Source organism: Meles meles, chromosome 7 (assembly GCF_922984935.1).
Source record: "Meles meles chromosome 7, mMelMel3.1 paternal haplotype, whole genome shotgun sequence".
In the NCBI taxonomy this organism is placed as follows: domain Eukaryota; kingdom Metazoa; phylum Chordata; class Mammalia; order Carnivora; family Mustelidae; genus Meles; species Meles meles.
In genome coordinates, this window is record NC_060072.1 from 3,099,471 (window position 1) to 3,118,229 (window position 18,759).

The 18,759-nt window shown below is 60.6% G+C and overlaps 1 protein-coding gene across 2 annotated transcripts in view; it reads left to right on the forward strand.

The window, feature by feature from the left end:
• CELSR1 (cadherin EGF LAG seven-pass G-type receptor 1) overlaps positions 1-18,759 on the forward strand; it is a 132,656-nt gene that overhangs the window by 41,671 nt on the left and 72,226 nt on the right. For both annotated transcript variants that reach the window (XM_046010584.1, XM_046010582.1), the window contains exon 2: positions 11,984-12,622. In XM_046010584.1, coding sequence (XP_045866540.1) covers positions 11,984-12,622 — 639 coding nt within the window. The remainder of the gene's footprint in view (positions 1-11,983; positions 12,623-18,759) is intronic.

Sequence of the window (18,759 nt, forward strand, 5' to 3'; positions counted from 1 at the left end):
CTGGTGGGGGGAGAGCCGTGTGCGCTCCAGCTCCCCTGGCCAGCTCCCCGCCACCTCAGCGAGCCCACCAGCACCTCTGTTTTTCTTGGCCTTTCCCCTGGACTCTGGACTGAAGGGCCTCAGAGGCTCTTTCCCACAGGTGCGCCAGAGCTGGGCCGGGGTCAGGTAGCCTGGGGCGTTCTGGTCTCTGTCTTGCCCTGGGCTCCCTGTGCGCATTGTCCTTACCTGGAAGCAGAGGAAGCAGTGTCTGATGCTGTTGGTCCCACTTGCCTTTGTTGCCGCACATTTGCTGTTGAATAGGTACAAATTATTGGTATCAGACATCCTTACAGCTCCCTCTCCTCATTAAGCCTCCGCAGTTGATAATTACTTTCTCTCTGTAAAGTGTTGGTGTGAAACAGCGGTAGACACGGGCAGGCTGCCAGGCCTCCTCCCTGTGCCATGGCAGGAGGACTGGAACCTGCATCCCCATCACTAAAGGCCGTGGGCCCCGGTGCACCCCTGAGCCTCTCTGGGCCCCACGTCTCTCATCTCTGGGGGGTGGAATCCATCAGTGCGTGGCTCGGGCAGCCCTCGCAGATCTCTGGGGAGCAGGAGATCCCGTCACCCTGGTTTTACTGGAGAGGAAACTGAGGCACGGGGAGTTTCGGGAACCTGCCCAAGGTCACAGGGGTGAGTGACAGAGCAGGGTTGTCTCAATGACGTCTGTGAGTGCGAGGCAGATGCATGGGGCCCTTCCTGACCAGCTTTTTGTGACCCAGGTGTCACATGGCAGCGCTCTGCCCTCCTCTGCTGCTTGACGCCGTCCCAAGCCCACCTGAGCTCAAGAGGAAAGGAACCCAGGTCTCACCTGTCGCTGGATGGTCGTCACAGCACCTGTGGTCATTTTTTTAAACCACCACAGTCTTGAAGCCATCGAGCCCCAGACAGGGAAAACGTCACGTCCTTCCTGAGCGTCCTGTCTCTGGGAACAGTGCCCTCACTCAAGCCGGAAACCCTTCTGCCTCGTTCCTTTGCGTGAAATCCTCCACGCCACCCCACTGCCATCTAAAGAATTTTTCTAGTTTGGGAAGAGTTCAGACATGACGTGGAAGTGTGATCAAACGCGTGCATATGTGGCATAAAGGACAGCAGCTAATGAGTGTTCCGTTTTTGCGGGTTCTGTGGCTATGTGCGGCCATATACACACCGTATTCAGGACCCTCCGATCCCACGGGTTTCGGATAAAGGGTTCTGGACCAGTCCTGTTCTGTTCTGGCCGTTTCCCACCAGCAGGGAACAGGCTGTCCGTTCTTCGCTTCTCCTTGATATAACCTGTGGGTGCCTGGCGGCTTCTTAGTTTTTGCCAATCTGGTGGGTACAAAATTGTACCTCATCGTGGTTTCAGTTTGCTTTTCTCAGATTACTAATGACACTGATCATCTTTTTTTTTTTTTTTTAACCTGTTTCAGGGTCAAATATGCTCCAGTTTGTGCCTTGTCTCTTCGTTCCTTTTTATAATGAGGTTTTTGGCAAAGTGCTTGTATTTACTGTCAAAATTATACATTTTCCTTTTAGGTTAGTGTTTTACAGGTCTTAAGAAATCCTGACCGACCTCAAGATCATAAGTGTACTTTTGCAGGATCTCTTCTGAAATTGGTTTTACCTTCACATTTAAGTTTTTAACTCCCTGGGATTTATTTCTGTGTTCGGTGTGAGGTAGGGATACAACTGCATCTCGTTCTCTGTATAAATGAGCAATGGTCTCCGGACCCTTTATTTGATAGTTTCGTGCTCCCCACCGTCCGTCCACCTGTCAGGTTTTCACGTTTATGTGGGTCTGTCCTGGGCTCTCTGCTGTCCACAGGTCTGTTGGTTTGCTCCGTGCAATACTCTGGCTCCTGAGATGAAGACAGGTCCTGCTTCTCGTAGACCTTGTTCCCTCCCTTTCTTCAGGAGCACCCTGGCTGCTCCTGGCTTGCCCATCTTCTGTGTAGATTAGTCTGGGAAGGGCCCTGTGGGGATTTTGGTGGGAACGGCCTTGCATGGACAGATCAATTTCAGGAGAACTGCTACCTTCCCTACCATGGCTCCCCATATCCATCTTTGTCCGTCGTGCTTTGTCTGTGTTAACGATACTTTGCATCTGTCTGTTCTTATTCATAAAGGGCTTTTGTGTTTGTTATTAGATTCATTCTTTTTTTTTTTTCAAAAAAAGATTTTAGTTATTTATTGTAGAAAGAGGGAGGGAGAGAGCACGTATAGGCATGTGTGCATGAGTGGGGCGGGGCAGGACAGAGGGAGAGAGAGGGACTCTCAGGCGGACTCCACACTAAGCGCAGAGCCTGTCGCGGGGCTCGATCCCACCACCTGAGGTCATGACCTGAGCTGAAATCAAGAGTCGGACACGTAACCGACTGAGCCACCCAGGCTCCCATGTTATTAGGTTTATCCTCAAGTGTGTTGTATTTTGGTGCTATTATAAAAGATATATTAAAAATTGTATCTTATGAGACTGGTGTGAGGAAGTGTGTGTGATTTCTGTGCGTCACTCCTCTCTCTAGTGGCTGTGCCGTAGAGCCTTTGGGGTTTTCTAGGCGGACGGTCGTGTTCTCTAACAAAGGGGGTCTGCCATGGCACCCTTTTTCCAGTGCTGAATTCCTGAGATCAGCCCAGTTTGGTCTGGAAAGTTCTCCTTGTCTCATACATTGTTATATTTGCTTGACCGTTTCCTGCCTTGAGGAGGCACTGCGTCTGTGTTCAGGAGAGACCTGGCGGTGATTCTTCTCCCTCACGCTCTCCTTGTCCGATTTTTGGCGTCAAGGCTGCAGTAACCTCCCAGAACACGGTCGTACTTTTCTGTCACTGCCGTCACAAATGGCTGTGGACTTGGCGGCTTGAGACAAACCCAGATTTGTTCTCCTGCACTTCAGGAGTTGAAGGTCCTGCGTGGGCCTCCCTGGGGTGGAACGAGGTGCGGCAGGGCTGTGCTCCTTCTCGAAGCCCTGGGAGAGCCAGTTTGCAGGCTCCCGAGTTCCTGGGCTCATGGCCGCCTCCTCCCTCGTCATGCCATGGGGCGTCTCCCTGAGCCCGCTCTGTCCACAGCTCCTTCTTCCGGTCTCTCGCCTACCCCCTCTCTCCTTGTGAGGGCCCGGGGATGGCACTGGGTGTGCCTGGAAAGTCCGAGCTGCCCCCTGTTTTAAGGTCTGTCGTTGACCAGCGACCTTAACCTTCGCCATGTAGCCTAGCATTCTGACAGGTTCCGGGCTTCCGGACCAGGCCCCTTGCATAGGAGCCATGATTTTGGCTGCACACGCAGCCTTGGTAAGATTTATGAAAGTGCTGAGGGACAACAAGAAGTGCCCTGCCCGCCTGCTCCTTGGGGCCACCACCAGGGTCCACATCTCCTGCCCACAGGCCACCTTGGCTTCTGCTTCCTTCGACCCCCTGGAAGACTGGGGGCATTTTGGTGGACAGAGGACGTTTCCCTCCAAGACAAGGCACCTGGCTGAGGAGTGCGAGGCCTCTAAGCCAGGCCCAGATTGCATCCCCCACCACCCTGGGCAGCTGCTGTGGGCTTCCTGCTCTGGAGGGGCTGCGGGGCTTGGGGCTTGGGGCACCTTGAACTTGGTAACCAGTGGTTCCCAGGGACAGTCCGAATGTCAGAGGCACTGCTGGTGAGTTGTGTGTTGGGGCGCTAGAGACTTGCATGATTACACGATGCTAAGAGGGCGTTCTTCAACTAATATGCGCAGCGGTGTGCGTGCGCAGCTCCAGCTAGGAGAGGAGCAGAGGAGGAATGGCACGTGCTGTTACCACCTGCAGGGAGGCCGAGGGCCACCTGCCACTCTGACCGTCCAGGTGGCTGGAGAAGGGGCTTGAGCTGGGGTCTCCCTGGCTGGGTGGCGGATGGCACAGAGCCTGGGATGTTCCAGACTGTCCCTCCCAAGTCTGTGGGCTGGTGGTGGGCTGGTGGTGGGCGACAGGGTCTGTGCGGGTCCCTGGTCTCCGTGACCAGCAGGCTGGGTTGCGCTGGTGGGTTTGTTAGAAATCTTGTCTTTAAGGCTCTCTTGGGCTGACGGCCGCTTCTTGACGTGTCCAGGGCTGGAGAATATGGGTGTGCCCCCATGCAGGTGTCAGGAGCCACGTTGTCTTGCTGGAGGGTGTCGTCAGAGAGCGAGGCAAGGCTTCCTAGCTCTTGGAGATCGTTTTGGTTCATGGGTCCCCTGCATCGCTGCTTCTGTCCTGGGCCCAAAACCTCCTGTTTCAGGCCCGGGCAACCACCACGCATCCCAGCCAGGGATTCAGTGCGGCCAGACTTCTAGATCCTGTCCAATGGACATTCCTACAGGTCGTGTGGTCGGTCCTTGACACGGAGCAGGGACAACAAATGTTTCCTGGGGAAACTCTCTGTGTGATTCCGATGAAGCCCGTGGCATCTCATCACCGCTGTGAACCCCCCTGGATGAGGCTCCTCTCGCAATATTGGGTTAGCTCCATCCCGGCAGTAACCCAGCATTTCCCCGGCGGAGGGGCTCCTTCCAGCCACGGGGCCTGGAGCAGACTCCCTGCTGCTCCACGGCCACACGGTCCTTCACTCATCAACGACTCTCCACGGCGTGGCTCTAGGGAAGCGTTCTTAAAATGCCTTTTAAATATCTTTTCCCCTTCAGATAACATCATGCAAAATAAAGCAGATTTTTTTTTTTTAAGATTCCATTGTTTATTTGACAGACAGAGATCACAAGTAGGCAGAGAGACAGGCAGAGAGAGAGGAGGAAGCAGACTCCCCGCTGAGCAGAGAGCCCGATGCGGGGCTCAATCCCAGGACCCTGAGATCATGACCTGAGCTGAAGGCAGAGGCTTAACCCACTGAGCCACCCAGGCGCCCCAATAAAGCAGATTTTTATGACACCCTTAACTCTTTTTCCTTTTGTTTTCCACGGAGGTGAAATTGACACAGCATGGAAGTGTCCCTTCCCGAACGCTCCGCAGCTTTCCGCGCGGCGTGCCCTCCCTCGCCTCGGTCCGCGCGTTCCGTCGGCCCAGAGGAGGCTGGTGCGCACCGGCACTCACTGCGCTCCCTTGGCAACCCCACGTTCCCTGTCTGCTACTGTGGACCCGCCTGTTCTGGACATTTCACATAAATCCCGTCACACAACACGTGGCCTTTAACGCCTTTTCCACTGTGTGTTAGACTCACCAGTGCGGTAGCCTGGGTCTGCTCTTGTGCCCGTTGGGGCTGATCAGTATTGCATGCAGGGACGGCCCACACTGGGCTTTTTTTTTTTTTTTTTTTTTTTTAAGATTTTATTTATTTATTTGAGAGAGAGAGAGCATGAGCGGGGGGAGGGGCAGAGGAGGAAGCAGGCTCCCTGCTGAGCAGGGGCCCGACGTGGGACTCGATCCCAGGACCCTGAGATCGTGAGCTGAGCCAAGGGCAGAGGTCCAACCGACTGAGCCACCAGGCGTCCCTCACGTACAGGTTTTCTGTGTAGATTTACGTTTTCGAGTCTTTTGAATTCTGCCAGGGAGTGGAATTCTGGGTCTTCTGTTAATTCTGTTTAACTCCTTGAGGATCCAACCCTTAACTCGTAACCAGAAGCTCTTTATCTGGACAAGAACGTGTTTGCTCCGAGTCTCAGCCCTCCGCTTCTGTGGCTCGGGCTTCCCGGGGGTTCTGTTACGATTTCGCCTTCCAGAGGGTTCCATCAGCTCAGACGTGGTGAGCGAGGTCAGGGTTGGGGGGTGCTGTGAGCAGGGAGTGGTCGGCCGGTCGTGGGCCCACAGATGGGCTGGGCCGAAGGAGGGACCGGGGAAGGGGTGTGGGTGGGGAGGCCCGAGGTCATTTCAGGCGAAGGAAGAGTGGGCTGGGGGACGCCCGGGGTTAGCGGGGAGGGTGCGTGCTGTGACCGGGGACTGGGCTCGGAGCCCTGCAGGAGTGTGGCTGCAGGGTGGGGGTCCAGCGATGGGCGCCGGGGGCTGTGGGGGAGGCCTGGGTGTGCTGGCAGGGCAGGGGCTGTGAAGACCGGCCTCCAGCGGCTGGAGGGAAGGGTCCAGGGGTGGATTTACAGGGTGAGGAGGACTGGGGTTGCAGAGGAGAAACCCAGGGGGCAGGCTGCCCTGGGGGGTCATCAGGGGCCCTCCCTCTCTGTTGTTGGGCCACGGCGCTGGCACATGGCGGGGGGGACCGCTGGCTCTGCCCTCGTTGACCCCGGCCCCGGCACCAGGCAGAGATGCGTCGGCCTGTTCAGTGCCTTGCAAGGTCACTGCCAGGGAAACCCCAGGGCGTGTTGGGAGCACGCGTGAGCGGCGTCCGGGTGTTGGTGGGACACCCAAGGGCCCCTCCCCCGTGGACAGAGCAGGGGTGCTGATCTTCCCTGGTCAAGTGCCCGTGTGTCTGACTCTGGCATTTGCCCACTGTCCCCCATCACGTGCGTCACCCTGTTCCCATGAAGTGAGCCCACGCCCGGAGATGCAGGTTCTAGGTTTGGCTTTTGTTGCCGCAAGAAGAAACCAGATGCCGTCCAGGTAGCAGATGGAAACGACACGCCTGTGGTCTGGCCTCAGTCTGGCCTCAAAGAAACAGCAGCCACCCCCCTCCCCCCCAGAGAGGAACACCGAAATCCACTTCAGACCCACCCCCAGCAGGCCCTCCCTACCTGCGGTGAGGCCGCGGGAGGGGACAGGATGAGGGACAGGCGAGCAGCCTTTGTCTCAAACCGGCTAGACGGCAAACGGCGCCCTGGGGATTCAGCCACAGCCTGCATCGCGTGGGCTGTGCCTTTCAGGCCTGGCAGGGCGTTGCCAGACCCTGGGGTGCACGGGGGTGAGGTGGCAGAGACGCATGGCAAGTGGCCTTGTCCCCTCCTGGCACTGGCTTGGTCTTTAGCTGACTGTCCCCTGGTCCCCAGGCGTTCAGAAACTGCCGTCTCCTCCCCTGTGGGCTGGGTAGATCCTTCTAGGTCAGGTCGACAGCCCTCTGGGCCCTTCACCCCCGTCCGTCGGGCTGGAGCCCATTCTGGGTGGGCTGGCCACCTGCGGCCAAGTGGCCTCGGCTGGGCTTGTCGGCCAGCCCCTCCGTCCCTCGGGGTCCTCATCTGTGTCCCTCGCAGACCGTGACAAAGGTGGAAGGGGTGGTGCTGGGGAGGACGTTGGCACGGAGCCTGTGCTCGGGCCACACCGGGAGGATCTGGATCTGTCCCCCACCGTGAGCGCAGGGGCCAGCGGCCTGGACCCAGGTGCCTCCGGACCCTTGCCTCCCCCCACACCCTACATTTCCATCTGTCCCGGGTGGACTAGCTGGCCCTCAAGTTCACGTTCACCTGGAGCCTCTGAATGCCAGGTTTTGGAGACAGGGTCTGTGCAGATGTGATCACAGTAAGCTTTGGGATGAGCTCATCCTGCATTGGAGTGGGCCCCAACCCGACGACTGTGTCCTTTTAAGAGGGGAATTTGGACACAGACACACATGGGGAGGAGGCCCCCAGATGGCCAGGCAGAGACCGGAGAGATATACCTGCAAGCCAAGGGTTGCCAGCAGCCGCCTGCCCCTGGGAGAGAGCCGTGGGACAGACTCTCTGTCTGAGCTCCAGGTGGAACCACCCTGGGACGCCTGATCTCAGACTTCTGGCCTCCAGACCACGAGGATGAATGCTGGCTAAGCCGCCCGGTCTGTGCGCTTGGTTACAGCAGCCCCAGGACACGGACACGCCCTCTTGCCCATGATGGGCCAGGCCTTGCCTCTGTTTTCCTGCCTTACTTTTTTTTAAAGACTGTATTTATTTTGAGAGAGAGAGAGAGTGAGCACACATGCAGGGGAGGAGCAGAGAGAAAGGAGGAAGCAGACTCCCCCCTGAGCACGGAGCCTGATGTGGGACTCGATCCCAGGACCCCAGGATCATGAACCAAGCTGAAGACAGATGCTTAACTGACTAAGCTGCCCAGGTGGCCCTCTTTTTTGTTTTTTGTGCTGAGAAGGTGTTTCTTCTCCAACTGAGTGACGACCGCCATCCCTCCAGGACACCCACCTTCCCGCCGCCTCCTGGGGTCGCGTTGGCACCACGCCTTACCAATGTGGCTCTGTCCCCTGCAGGCTCCCGGCTCCTTGGAGGCCGCAGTGGGACCTCTCCCCGCAGTGTCCCAGGGGTGGGCCCCCGACCAGGGACAAGTTCGTGGGATGGCCTCCGTGAAGACCCACGGAGCACATCTTCACTCGCAGTATCTGTGGCTTTGTGGGAAGCACCTGCTGGTGGGCGTCCCGCCACCGTGGCGCGTTCTGCCGTCTGTTCTGTCTCTCCTCCTGTGACTTGGGGACAACGAGGTGACTCACCTTGCTGAAGAAAGCAGTGGAAATTGCACTGGACTGCCTTGGGGGCGCCTCCAAGTGGTTTGTGGCTGTTGCTTGTGGGCAGAGCCCCAGGCGAGCTCCACGTCTTCCAGAATGAAAATGGGCTCTTCAGGGATAAACCCGCTGCATGAAATAAAATGGTGCAGGAAGGTCTAGAGGGGAAAGTAAAAGTCACCTAATAGCAGCAAAGCGACAGCCCTCCTCCGAACTGTCAAGGTCATCAAAGCAAGGGCCAGTCAAGGTCATCAAGGCAAGGGCCGACTGGGAAGCTGTCCGGCAGGGCGGGGAGGACGTAACGGCTGTCGTGTGGGGTCCTCGAGGCGGTCCTGGACCAGGACAAGGGCAGCAGGGCAAACTAGGGAACTAACGTGGTTCTGTCCATAACAGGGGGAACACGGGCTGAGTATGTGGGAGCTCCGTACTGTCTCGCGATACTTCTGTAAAGCTGACACTGTTCTCAAATAACCGCGTATCGAAAACAAACGCAAGGACGCGAGCAGGACCGGTCACCCTCGCAGGTGTTTGCTTACTTGCCGATAGCTCTGGGGCTCGTGCACAAACGCATTTTCTTGTCTGTGGGAAGAAGCAGCTCACTCCCCTAGCAGCACAGCGTCAGGTCTGCCTCGCTGTCACCGCTGTGGTGGGGACACACAGCGCCCCGTGGTGGGGACAGCCGCTGTGTTTCCGTGGCCCCCGAGGATGGGCAGTCGGGCGTGTGCCCGTGGAGGCCCAGAGATCTCGCCCAAGTGACGCAGGTTCAAAGCGAAGCCATCACCTCCCCAGCACCTGGGGTGTCCAGGGTGATCGCGGGTCTGAAGGAGGTTGGCGGTCAGAGTCCTAGCAGGAGGGGTGTTCTCTTTTTTTGCGCATCTGACCCGAGTTAATGTGTCGGTGCTTTGTCCCTGAGTGGAGCGGTCTGTCCCTGGAACGCGGCTCCCTGTTCCCGGGCGTTCCTCCGTGCGGTGCCCTCCCGGCGGCCTGCGGGACGGTGGTTGAAGATGACAAGGGTGTTTCATAACAGCTGGCATCGGGAAGCAGGCAGGCACTACCCTGTATCCTGTATTATCATCATGGGCCATGGGAAGGAGGAAAGAAAGACAGACATCACCAAAAGATTAGCTTACGTGGCAAACTGAGACCCAGATGCTGTGTGTGTGATGTCCGTCTTGGGGTTAAAGAGATGCCAGTGGAAACCCTCGTTCTTCCTGCCCCCTCCCTCCTTGCGTGCCCCCCCCCGAATGTTTATCTGCCACTTCTGAGTGCCAGCAGCTGGTACAGCAGGAATGACACCTGGAGGTTCTCAGGGTCACAGGGGAGACACATAAACACAATCAGGTCGTGCCCCTCCTGAGCAGGAAAGTGGGGATGTGGCAGAGTGTGGATGGGGGAACACGGAGGGCGCCTGTGACGGGACCCAGATGACCGAGGGAGTACCCACCAGCCGACAAGGAGGTCGGCACGCTGGGCAGAAGATAAGGTGTGCAAAAGCCCTGGGACAGTGAGGGACGCCTGGGTGGCTCAGTGGGTTAAAGCCTCTGCCTTCAGCTCGGGTCATGATCCTGGGGTCCTGGGATCGAGCCCCGCATCGGGCTCTCTGCTCAGCAGGGAGTCTGCTTCCTCCTCTCTCCCTGCCTGCCTCTCTGCCTACTGTGATCTCTGTCTGTCAAATAAATAAATAAATAAATATTTAAAAAAAAGGCCCCGGGGCAGGGAGATCACGTGGGACCCCCAGATGCAGTACGAGGTGTGGGTTTTATTCCGGAAGCCACTGGGGGCCCCAGGGGCCTGGAGGGATGAGGTGGGCATTTGGGGATGCGTGCGTGAGGACCGCGGTGGGAGGAAACCGAGGCAGCTCCGGGTGAGCCCACGCTCCAGGCAGGGGAATGGCCTGTGTGGGGGCGGGAAGGAAAGGACGGCTCCGGCCACTACGTGCTTTGCCACTGCTTCTTGCCTCAGTTTACTTCTCCTGACTGTGGCGCCCCCAGGCCCCTGCATGCGAGCTGCCGCCTGCGCGCTGTTGCGGCTCTGAAGAGGTGCAGGCGGAGCGTGCCCTTCCCCTGAGGGCTGCCCACACTGGGTGACGCCGGGCCCGCCTCCACTTCCTACACGCGGCCCCGCTGGGTTTTCGTGAGGACGCGCTGGACCCGCGGCAGGGCACCCGGTGCCCGTGCCCCCGAGCCGGGCTGCTGTCAGGGGGGCGGAAGCCGGGCCCCTCCGGCCGTGAGGTGGGGGACGGTTTTCTCCGCATCTGAGGATCTCGGGTCTGCCGTGGCCATCAGACGGGGCACCCGGAAATTCTGCGACTCGGGGGCACTTACGTTTTTCTTGTTGTTGGGACAAGTTTGGTGACTCAGGTCCCTCCCGAAGGGGCGTGTGGTGCTCCAGTGGCTGAGAGAAACATTCCCAGTGTCCACAAGCTTCGGCGCGTCTGTCCACCGTGATTTGGGGCTTTGTGGGGACTGTGCTAGGGCTACAGGGACAAGGTGGTCCCCGGGTTTCACCATGTGACTTGCTTTCTCAGTCATCCTGGTTTTCCAAACAAGTGGGGAAGGGTCCCCATGGCTCCTGTGCTCTGGGGAAGCACCCCAAGGCTGTGAGTTACGAGAGGGTGGGGGGGTCCCCCCAGGGCTCACGGGCCTACACAGATGGTTCTGTACCCCATGGAGCTGGGGGTGCACTCGTGGGGGGCACTGGCCGGGAGCACATTGGGGGAGTAGATGGGAGGATTGGGCAAAGCTGCAGGGACGGAGAAACTAAGCCGAGCCAGAAGGGTGTGAACTTGCCAGGTTTTTCTCAGGGTCCCGTAGCACATTGGGGGTGAGGCCTGGGAGGCAGGTGAAGGCCGCCTGGGCGGGGTGGCTGCACCTCTCCGGGTGCTGGGGAGGCTAATGGTGCCAGCCTAGAGCTACCCTGGGGAGAGCCCCGGTGGCCAGCCTTGGACAGCTCCCCCCGATGCTGAGCTCAGAACCGATGCTGTGCTCAACAGCGCTACCCGGGTGTCACACTCTTTCTGGCCTCACAGCCCTAACTACCTCGGCTCGTGGTTTGCTTACCTCTGTTGGTGCGGGTGCACCTCGTCTCGTGTGTGTCTTTCTAAAGCAGCATTTGCTGAGTGTCTCCTCCGTGCCGGGCTCGTAGGGAAGCAGAGAATAGAGCCAAGGAAGACACGCTGTGAGCGTGGTGTAGACCAGGGTCGACCTGAATGGTGCCCTCCTGGACACTGGGGTCGGAGCTGGGCGGGGCTGGGTGGGATCAGAGCAGGGTCTTTCTTCTAGTGTCTGGAACAGCTACAGAGGTGGCAGATGAGGCTCAGTGTCCCCATGGGTCTGGTGCAAAGCGTATGGGGGGGGGGCTCGGGCAGCACGGGGCTGGGTTGTGGGTGGTCCTGGGATGTCCTGCTGAGTGGTTGGGGGGCCCATGGGTTCCTTGGAGTGAGACACACTCAGAGGGAGCTGTGCTTTGGGAAGCTGGGTGTGGGGGGAGAACGGGAGCTGGGAAGCAGGGGTCAAGGGGGAGGTCACTGGTGGGGTAGGACGTGGGGCTTGGGGAGGCTTGGGCTCGTCTCTGCCACACTGAGTGCATCCGAGGCTGTTTCCAGGTGGGACTGGAGGGGCCCAGGACCCCGAGTGACCCTGACCCCCCTTGTGTCCACAGATGGCGTCCACAGCGTGGCCGCGCTCTGCACCCTGCGGGTCACCATCATCACGGACGACATGCTGACCAACAGCATCACCGTCCGCCTGGAGAACATGTCGCAGGAGAAGTTCCTGTCCCCGCTGCTGTCCCTGTTCGTGGAAGGTGTGGCCACGGTGCTGTCCACCACCAAAGACGACGTCTTCGTCTTCAACATCCAGAACGACACGGACGTCAGCGCCAACATCCTGAACGTGACCTTCTCGGCCTTGCTCCCCGGCGGCGTCCGCGACAAGTTCTTCCCGTCGGAGGACCTGCAGGAGCAGATCTACCTGAATCGGACGCTGCTGACGGCCGTGTCCACGCAGCGCGTGCTGCCCTTCGACGACAACATCTGCCTGCGCGAGCCCTGTGAGAACTACATGAAGTGCGTGTCGGTGCTCAAGTTCGACAGCTCGGCGCCCTTCATCAGCTCCACCACCGTGCTCTTCCGGCCCATCCACCCCATCACCGGGCTGCGCTGCCGCTGCCCGCCCGGCTTCACCGGCGACTACTGCGAGACGGAGATCGACCTGTGCTACTCCAGCCCCTGTGGCGCCCACGGCCGCTGCCACAGCCGCGAGGGCGGCTACACCTGCGAGTGTCTGGAGGACTTCACCGGTACGCGGGCTCCCCGGGGGGGCGGGGGGCGGCCTCGCCGTGATGCGGGGGGCGGCATCTCCTTCGTGGCATGCGGGCAGGTGGCGGGTTTCCTGCCAAACGCCCCGAGGTCGCTGTGGACCCCGCGTGATTGGAGTCACCCTCTTTTATTTTTAATTGAGATTTTATTGATTTGTCAGAAAGAGAGAGAGCACGGGCACGGGGAGGGGGAGGGGGAAAGGCAGGCGTCCCACTGAGCAGGGAGCCCGATGGGGGGTTCGATCCCAGGATCCTGAGAGCACGGCCGGAGCTGAAGGCAGACGCTTAATGGACTGAGCCCCCCAGGCGCCCCCGGAGTCACCGTCTTGGGGAGGAAGATGGTAGAGTGAGAGCCACTAAAAACCCGCACACGAGGCGTGGCACGCGCTGCTCTAAGTGGCTTCAAACCGGAAGGGCCTGATTCCGGCTTTCGGGTTAATTGGTCTTTGTGCGTACGGTCCCCGGGGGGAGCCGGGAATCCTCTGGGTCTGGAGAGACGGGGCTCGTTGTTCACACCCTGTTGTCCCCGTGGAGATGACTCGTGTTTGCCTCGAAGGTGCTCCAGCCTGGAGACGTCCTGGCCAGGTGCATGGATGCACCCGCCGCTGCTCCAGAGGCCGCTGACGATTATTCTTGAAAACACAGAGGCCGAGCAGTACAGAGACGCACGACCTTGCCTTGGCCTTCCATTGCGGGTCACATAAGATTTTGGCCCGTTTGAGAGACACATATTTGGGGGCCCCGCGGCGAGCAGCCTGGCGCTGGGGAAGGCTGTCTGGGATCCCGTGGGACCTCACGCGTGCCGGTGGGGCGTTGTGATTCCCGTGCGGACCGTGGCCTCGGCTGTGCTGTTCGGTATCCACAGCTGAGACGTCGTCGTCCGCTCGCGTGGGACGAGACATAGTTCTCAGGCTCAGAACTGGGATGTAGGGTATTAGCTGCTGTTTATGAGGACGAGAGAGTGGGGTGGGGTGCTCAGAGCGAGACGGCACTGTTCACGCGCTCTGCATCGGGAGAGGAGGGAGAGGGGGTGTGGGCAGCCGGGGGACACGGGGGTGCACGTCCCGGCTTGCTGGGTCTGAGCCCCTGACTGGCCGCCATCCAGTGGCGCGGCGAGGAAGGCACCTGATTACCTGCCCCGTGTCTGTGTCTGGGCTGGGAAAACTGAGGTGCTGGGGACCTGTGGACCCTTGATTCCCTCCTAAGAGGGTTCGAGCCACTGGGTGGAAGGGACGTTTTCATCACGGGAGCCATTGCTGGAGAAATAATGATCGCGAATGGCCCAGTGTGTCATTGCCGAGAGACCCACTGAGATGCCGTGAGGGGCAGGGGCCTCATTTGAGTGTCTCTGGCCCTAAAATCATCACATGTGTTTCCCTCGGAGATAAGACAGGCTCAGCCTGATTGCTTGTCCTCGGTCCCCCTTCCTCGGGGTCTCCCTGTCTCCCTTTGAAGTCCTCCTTCTCTTGCGGGCGGTAATTGCGCTCATTTGCTGGTGCTGAAGGCAGGCCTGTCGTCGCAAGGGTTTTGTTACCCGCTCCCTGGTAAGCCGAGCCCCGGACGCGGCGGGGAAGCTGGACTCGGCCCAAGGCCCCCGGAAAAGACCCCGGCTTCCTGTGTGCCGCCGTGGGACAGGAGACGGGCTGCGTGAAGGAGGGCGTCTGTTAATCTCAGGCGAGGCTCCTGCGTCTGGGGAGAATACTCCTGGTGGCTCTCCTGGGTTTTTCTTAAATCCATGCCGGGCTCAGAGCCCCAGGGACGGAAGTACGGGCGTCGCAGGGGAGCCCGGCCCCGCTCCCGGGGGAGCAGGACAGGATGGCGGACCGTGTTGTGCATGCCTTCTCCTGGGTTCCTCCTGAGCCCCGCAGATGCCGCCGAACGAGCTGTCCCCTGCCCTGTGAAGGTCCTAGAAAGTTTCCCGACTTCCTCGGGGCCGTGTTTATGGGTCGGTGGCTCTGCTCTCATGTTGGGTAGAGATTCCCTTATTTCTGTGCCTCTCAGGGCTGTGGTAACTTGCTGCTAATGGTCCTGAGCCTTCCATGTGCTGTGCTGTTCTAGATGATTCCACATTTGGTACCCGAGTCCCCGCATCAGCAACAGGCCCCGTCTGGTAGTGGGGTGACTCAGGTGCAGAACGGAACAGTATCTAGCCCAGTGGTTCTGACCGGGGGGATTCTGCCCCCAGACATCTGGCGCTACCCAAGGACATTTTTTTTTTTTAGGATTTTTTTATCGATTGGAGAGAGAGAGAGAGAAACCATGAGCGTGACGGGGGGGCAGAGGGAGAGGGAGAATCCCAAGAAGACCCCTCACTGAGCGTGGAGCCTGATGCGGGGCTTGACCCACCCCCTGCTCGTGATCTGAGCCGAATCTGGAGAACGCACAGTGCAATTCGCCACCCAGGTGCCCCCGAGGACATGTTCGGGGCAGCATGCCGGGTGTGCCGCCCAGCGCCGCCCAGCGCCCAGGACGGCCCTGCACAGGCCATCCCGCTGGCGAGTGTGTGCTCGGACAGGGGAGCCCACGGCGGCGGGCTGGGGACCCAGGATGCGTGTGCTCGGACAGGGGAGCCCACGGCGGCGGGCTGGGGACCCAGGATGCGTGTGCTCGGACAGGGGAGCCCACGGCAGCCGGCTGGGGACCCAGGATGCCAGCCCCACGCTCTGCTTCTGGGCTCTGGCTCGTCCACTCTCTGGGCTCGGGGGTGGCGCGGCTGGGCTGTGACCTGGCCCTTCTGGCAGGTGTGTCCCAGCTTCTTGTAGGAAGTGCCTCCCGTGTGCAGTGCGCCGAGGGTTCAACATGCAGCACGATGGCGGGTGGCAGGAGGGCAATGCGCTGAGCAGCCCAGCTACCCGGAGAGGCCCCGGGTCAACCCGCTGCCCGTGCGGACGGCAGGATGCTCTTCCTTCCCAGAGACGCTCGACCTGATTAAACCAGGGCCTGATTCCGAGTCCTGGTGCTGTTGCCTCTGTGTCTGTCCCCTCCTCACTCCCTCACCTGCTGACAGGGTGACGCTCGCCGACGGTGGCCGTGAAGGTGGCACGGACGGAGTATACCAGCCTGGCCCTCGCCCCGCGTCTCTGACAGCCCCATGAGGTGTGGGACCATCGTCATCCAGTTTTCAGAACCCCAAGGGGGACAGCTGGGTGGGGTCCCGGGGAGCTCCATCCTGAAATTCTGTGTTGCCCAGGCCGGGCTCGTCCACCCCCCGCCCCTCCTCCCTGGGCTCCCAGGAGACAAACCCCTTGTGCCCCCCATGACGAATCAGCCAGCACGTCCTGACAATTGTGCCTCCACGTCCCGTCCCCTTCTCTCCAGCGCACCTGGGAGTCACTGGCCCTGGAGTGGGGGTCCTCACCCCGCGTCTCCCACCCTGCGAGCTGCTCTCTGCAGAGTGCCCCGAGAGGCTGGTGATAGGTGCCCTGGGTCATGTCCGTGCTGCTTAAGCCTTCCCAGGGCCCCGCTGCTCTCATGCAGGGCCGGTGGCCCTCGTCCGCCATGGCTCCGATGGCCCTTCACTGGCCTTCCGGAAACACAGCTGCTGTCACTGAAGCCCGGCACGGGGAGCGCACCTTCCCCCCGCATCTGTGCCCCTCGTCGCAGCCCTGACCCCCCCCCCCCCCGTCTGCCTGGTGCCACCTGCTCCCTCCTCGGTGCTGGGCACACAGAACGTGCTTAATCGGTACCTGTGCACAGGTGACGGGGTCGGGGTGACGGGGCCCGGCCCGTTCGTCCATGGAGGCCAGAGAAGACGTCCTAGGGGTTCCTTCTGTATCGTGCTCAAAGCAGCCCTTGCTGCTTTTGTCACTGAGCTGGAGGGGACAGGAGAGTGCCTTCTCGGGCAGGCACCGAGGTGTGGATGACTCTGCCTGCTGCTGGGACGGCTGGCCAAGCACGTGTTCTCACCGCACAGCCAAGGGCCGACGCTTGCTCCTGGACTCCTCACGCACGAGTGTCTTCTCGTGGAGACCCGCCGGGTGGTTTGTGGTCCCAGATGAATGTCGGGCCTCGGGGTGCATTCCTGAGAAGGCGGCAACTTTGATATCATGGGGGGGCGGGGGGGCAGGGTGTCCTGTGGAGGGAGGCCTGGCGGTGGCCACACCCAGACAGGGGCCATCGGGGTGTCCCCCCATCATCACCGAGTCCTGTGCTCAGGGCCCTGTTCATCCCGGAGCGAGACATTAGACCCTGGGGCCGCCTGACTGGACTCGCAGGGTGATTCAGTGAATCCCAGAGAACAGCTCTGCCGTGCAGCGGGAGGCCCGTGGCCGTCCCTGGGCTTCGGCGTCTGCTGTGGACACGGCATCGTAACGGGGGCTCCTCCGCTGACAGCCTGGTCTGGGGGTCAGTGGGTCAGTGGGTCAGTGGCCACTTAGGAGAGTCTGAGTGAGGCTGGCTCTTTGTGCTGACCACTCCTGGGTGGAGTGTCCCAGTTTTCCTGAGGGAGCGCCTTCTGGGGACCTGTCCCCCATGCTGGCGCCCCCAGGGCTGGGGGTCCTGACTGTCCCCCGTGCTGGCCCCCCGGGGTTGGGGGCTCTGTCTCCTGTGGGGAGCTGTCCAGGGCCAGGGCATTCTGAGAACGTTCAAGGCCAGAGAAACGGTTGGTATAAAAACCTAATGGCCTTTTCTGCTAAGAAAAACATTTAAAATCAATTCTGGCTCTTCTCAGATTCTGTTAGAAAACCTCACGTGACTCCAACCACACGTTTTATCTTGAATTCTCTTGTCGGCGTCCGGACCTGCGGTCATCACGGGACACACCAACGGGCGGCACCATCCCAGGCCGGGACCCCGCGCCTCTGTGCCGGTGGCGGAGGGAGGGGGGCACCCACACGCGGGAGGGGCCTCGCCAGCGGTGGCCGCGGTCCCCGGGCTTAGAGGCCCCCCTCGGAGCCATCCGCAAGGCCGGTTTGGTCCTTAAACCGGAGGGTTCCTGGTCGTTCAGAGTGAGCATCGTGGGCCGTCAGGAAGCGCCCGAGCAGGACGGAGTCCACCCTCAGGAAACGGTGCTTTTCGGGCCGGTGGGCGCGCCGGGAAGCTTCTCGCAGCCTCTGGCTTCGGCTCTTTCTGCAGCCCCCGGGGCGGCCGCCGGCCCTCCTCCCGCCCGTTCCGGCACAGCTGTGTGCCGCTGCCCTCCTGGGCGACTTTGTTCTCTTAGAGTCGCACATTGGGATCGCGGCGAGGGTGGTTTTAGCTGGGAATCTCGTGTTCTTCACGGAACTCGCAGTGTCCCCTGTCCCGGCTGCGTGGCCGCGGGGGCGAGGACGGTCGTCAGGCTGACCCCGCGCGCCCCTGTGGGCTCCTGTCAGCTCCCTGCAGGCGCCCGCGCGAAGGAGCCCTCGCCGGGGGGCTGGACGCCACAAAAACCTGTCACCTCTCGGGCACGCAGGCCCCAGTCCGGGACCGAGGTGGGGACGGCCGTAGCCCTCTGGAGGCTCGAGGGGAGGCTCCTTCCTGCGTCTTCACTTCCAGTGCCCCAGGTGGCCCTCGGCCGTCCTGAACTTGTCCCTGGCGCTGTTCCCTGGCCCTCGCCCGGCGTGTGGGCTGGTCTGCGTCCCAGTGGCCGGAGGCTGGGATCCTCTCTCGTCTAGTGTCATTTCGTTGTAACTTGATCGCGGCTGCAGGAGCCTGTTTCTGAACAAGGTCACAGCCGCAGGTGCCGGGGGTTTCAGGAGTCGAGGGTATGATTTGGGGGCGGGGGACACCATTCCACAGGCTTCGCGCTGCTGCTGATGAGCCGTGGTGTCCCCCTCTTGTCAACCTGCTTGTTGGGAGTCCGCTGGGGCCAGAGGACCCTCCTGGGCACAGGCAGCCTCCTGTGGTTTGTTTTCCTCTTAGGGACCTCAGCCCGAGAGCCTCCCCGCCAGCCTCACGTGGCGGGCAGGTGAGCCGGGCGTGGGAACGGGCTGGCCAGGAGCAAAGTGTGAACAGCGCGTCCAACGGTGGCGAGCCGCCTGCCCGGGGACGTGCCTCCTGCAGGCCCAGAGCCCCCCTGTGCCGTCACACTGCGCTGTGGGAGGGGGACGCGGCTCTGGGCCCTCAGAGGCTGGGCTCACCCAGTCTCCCCTCAGCCAAGCTCCTGCAACAGCTACCTCAGGTCCCATGAATGAGCGGGTTCA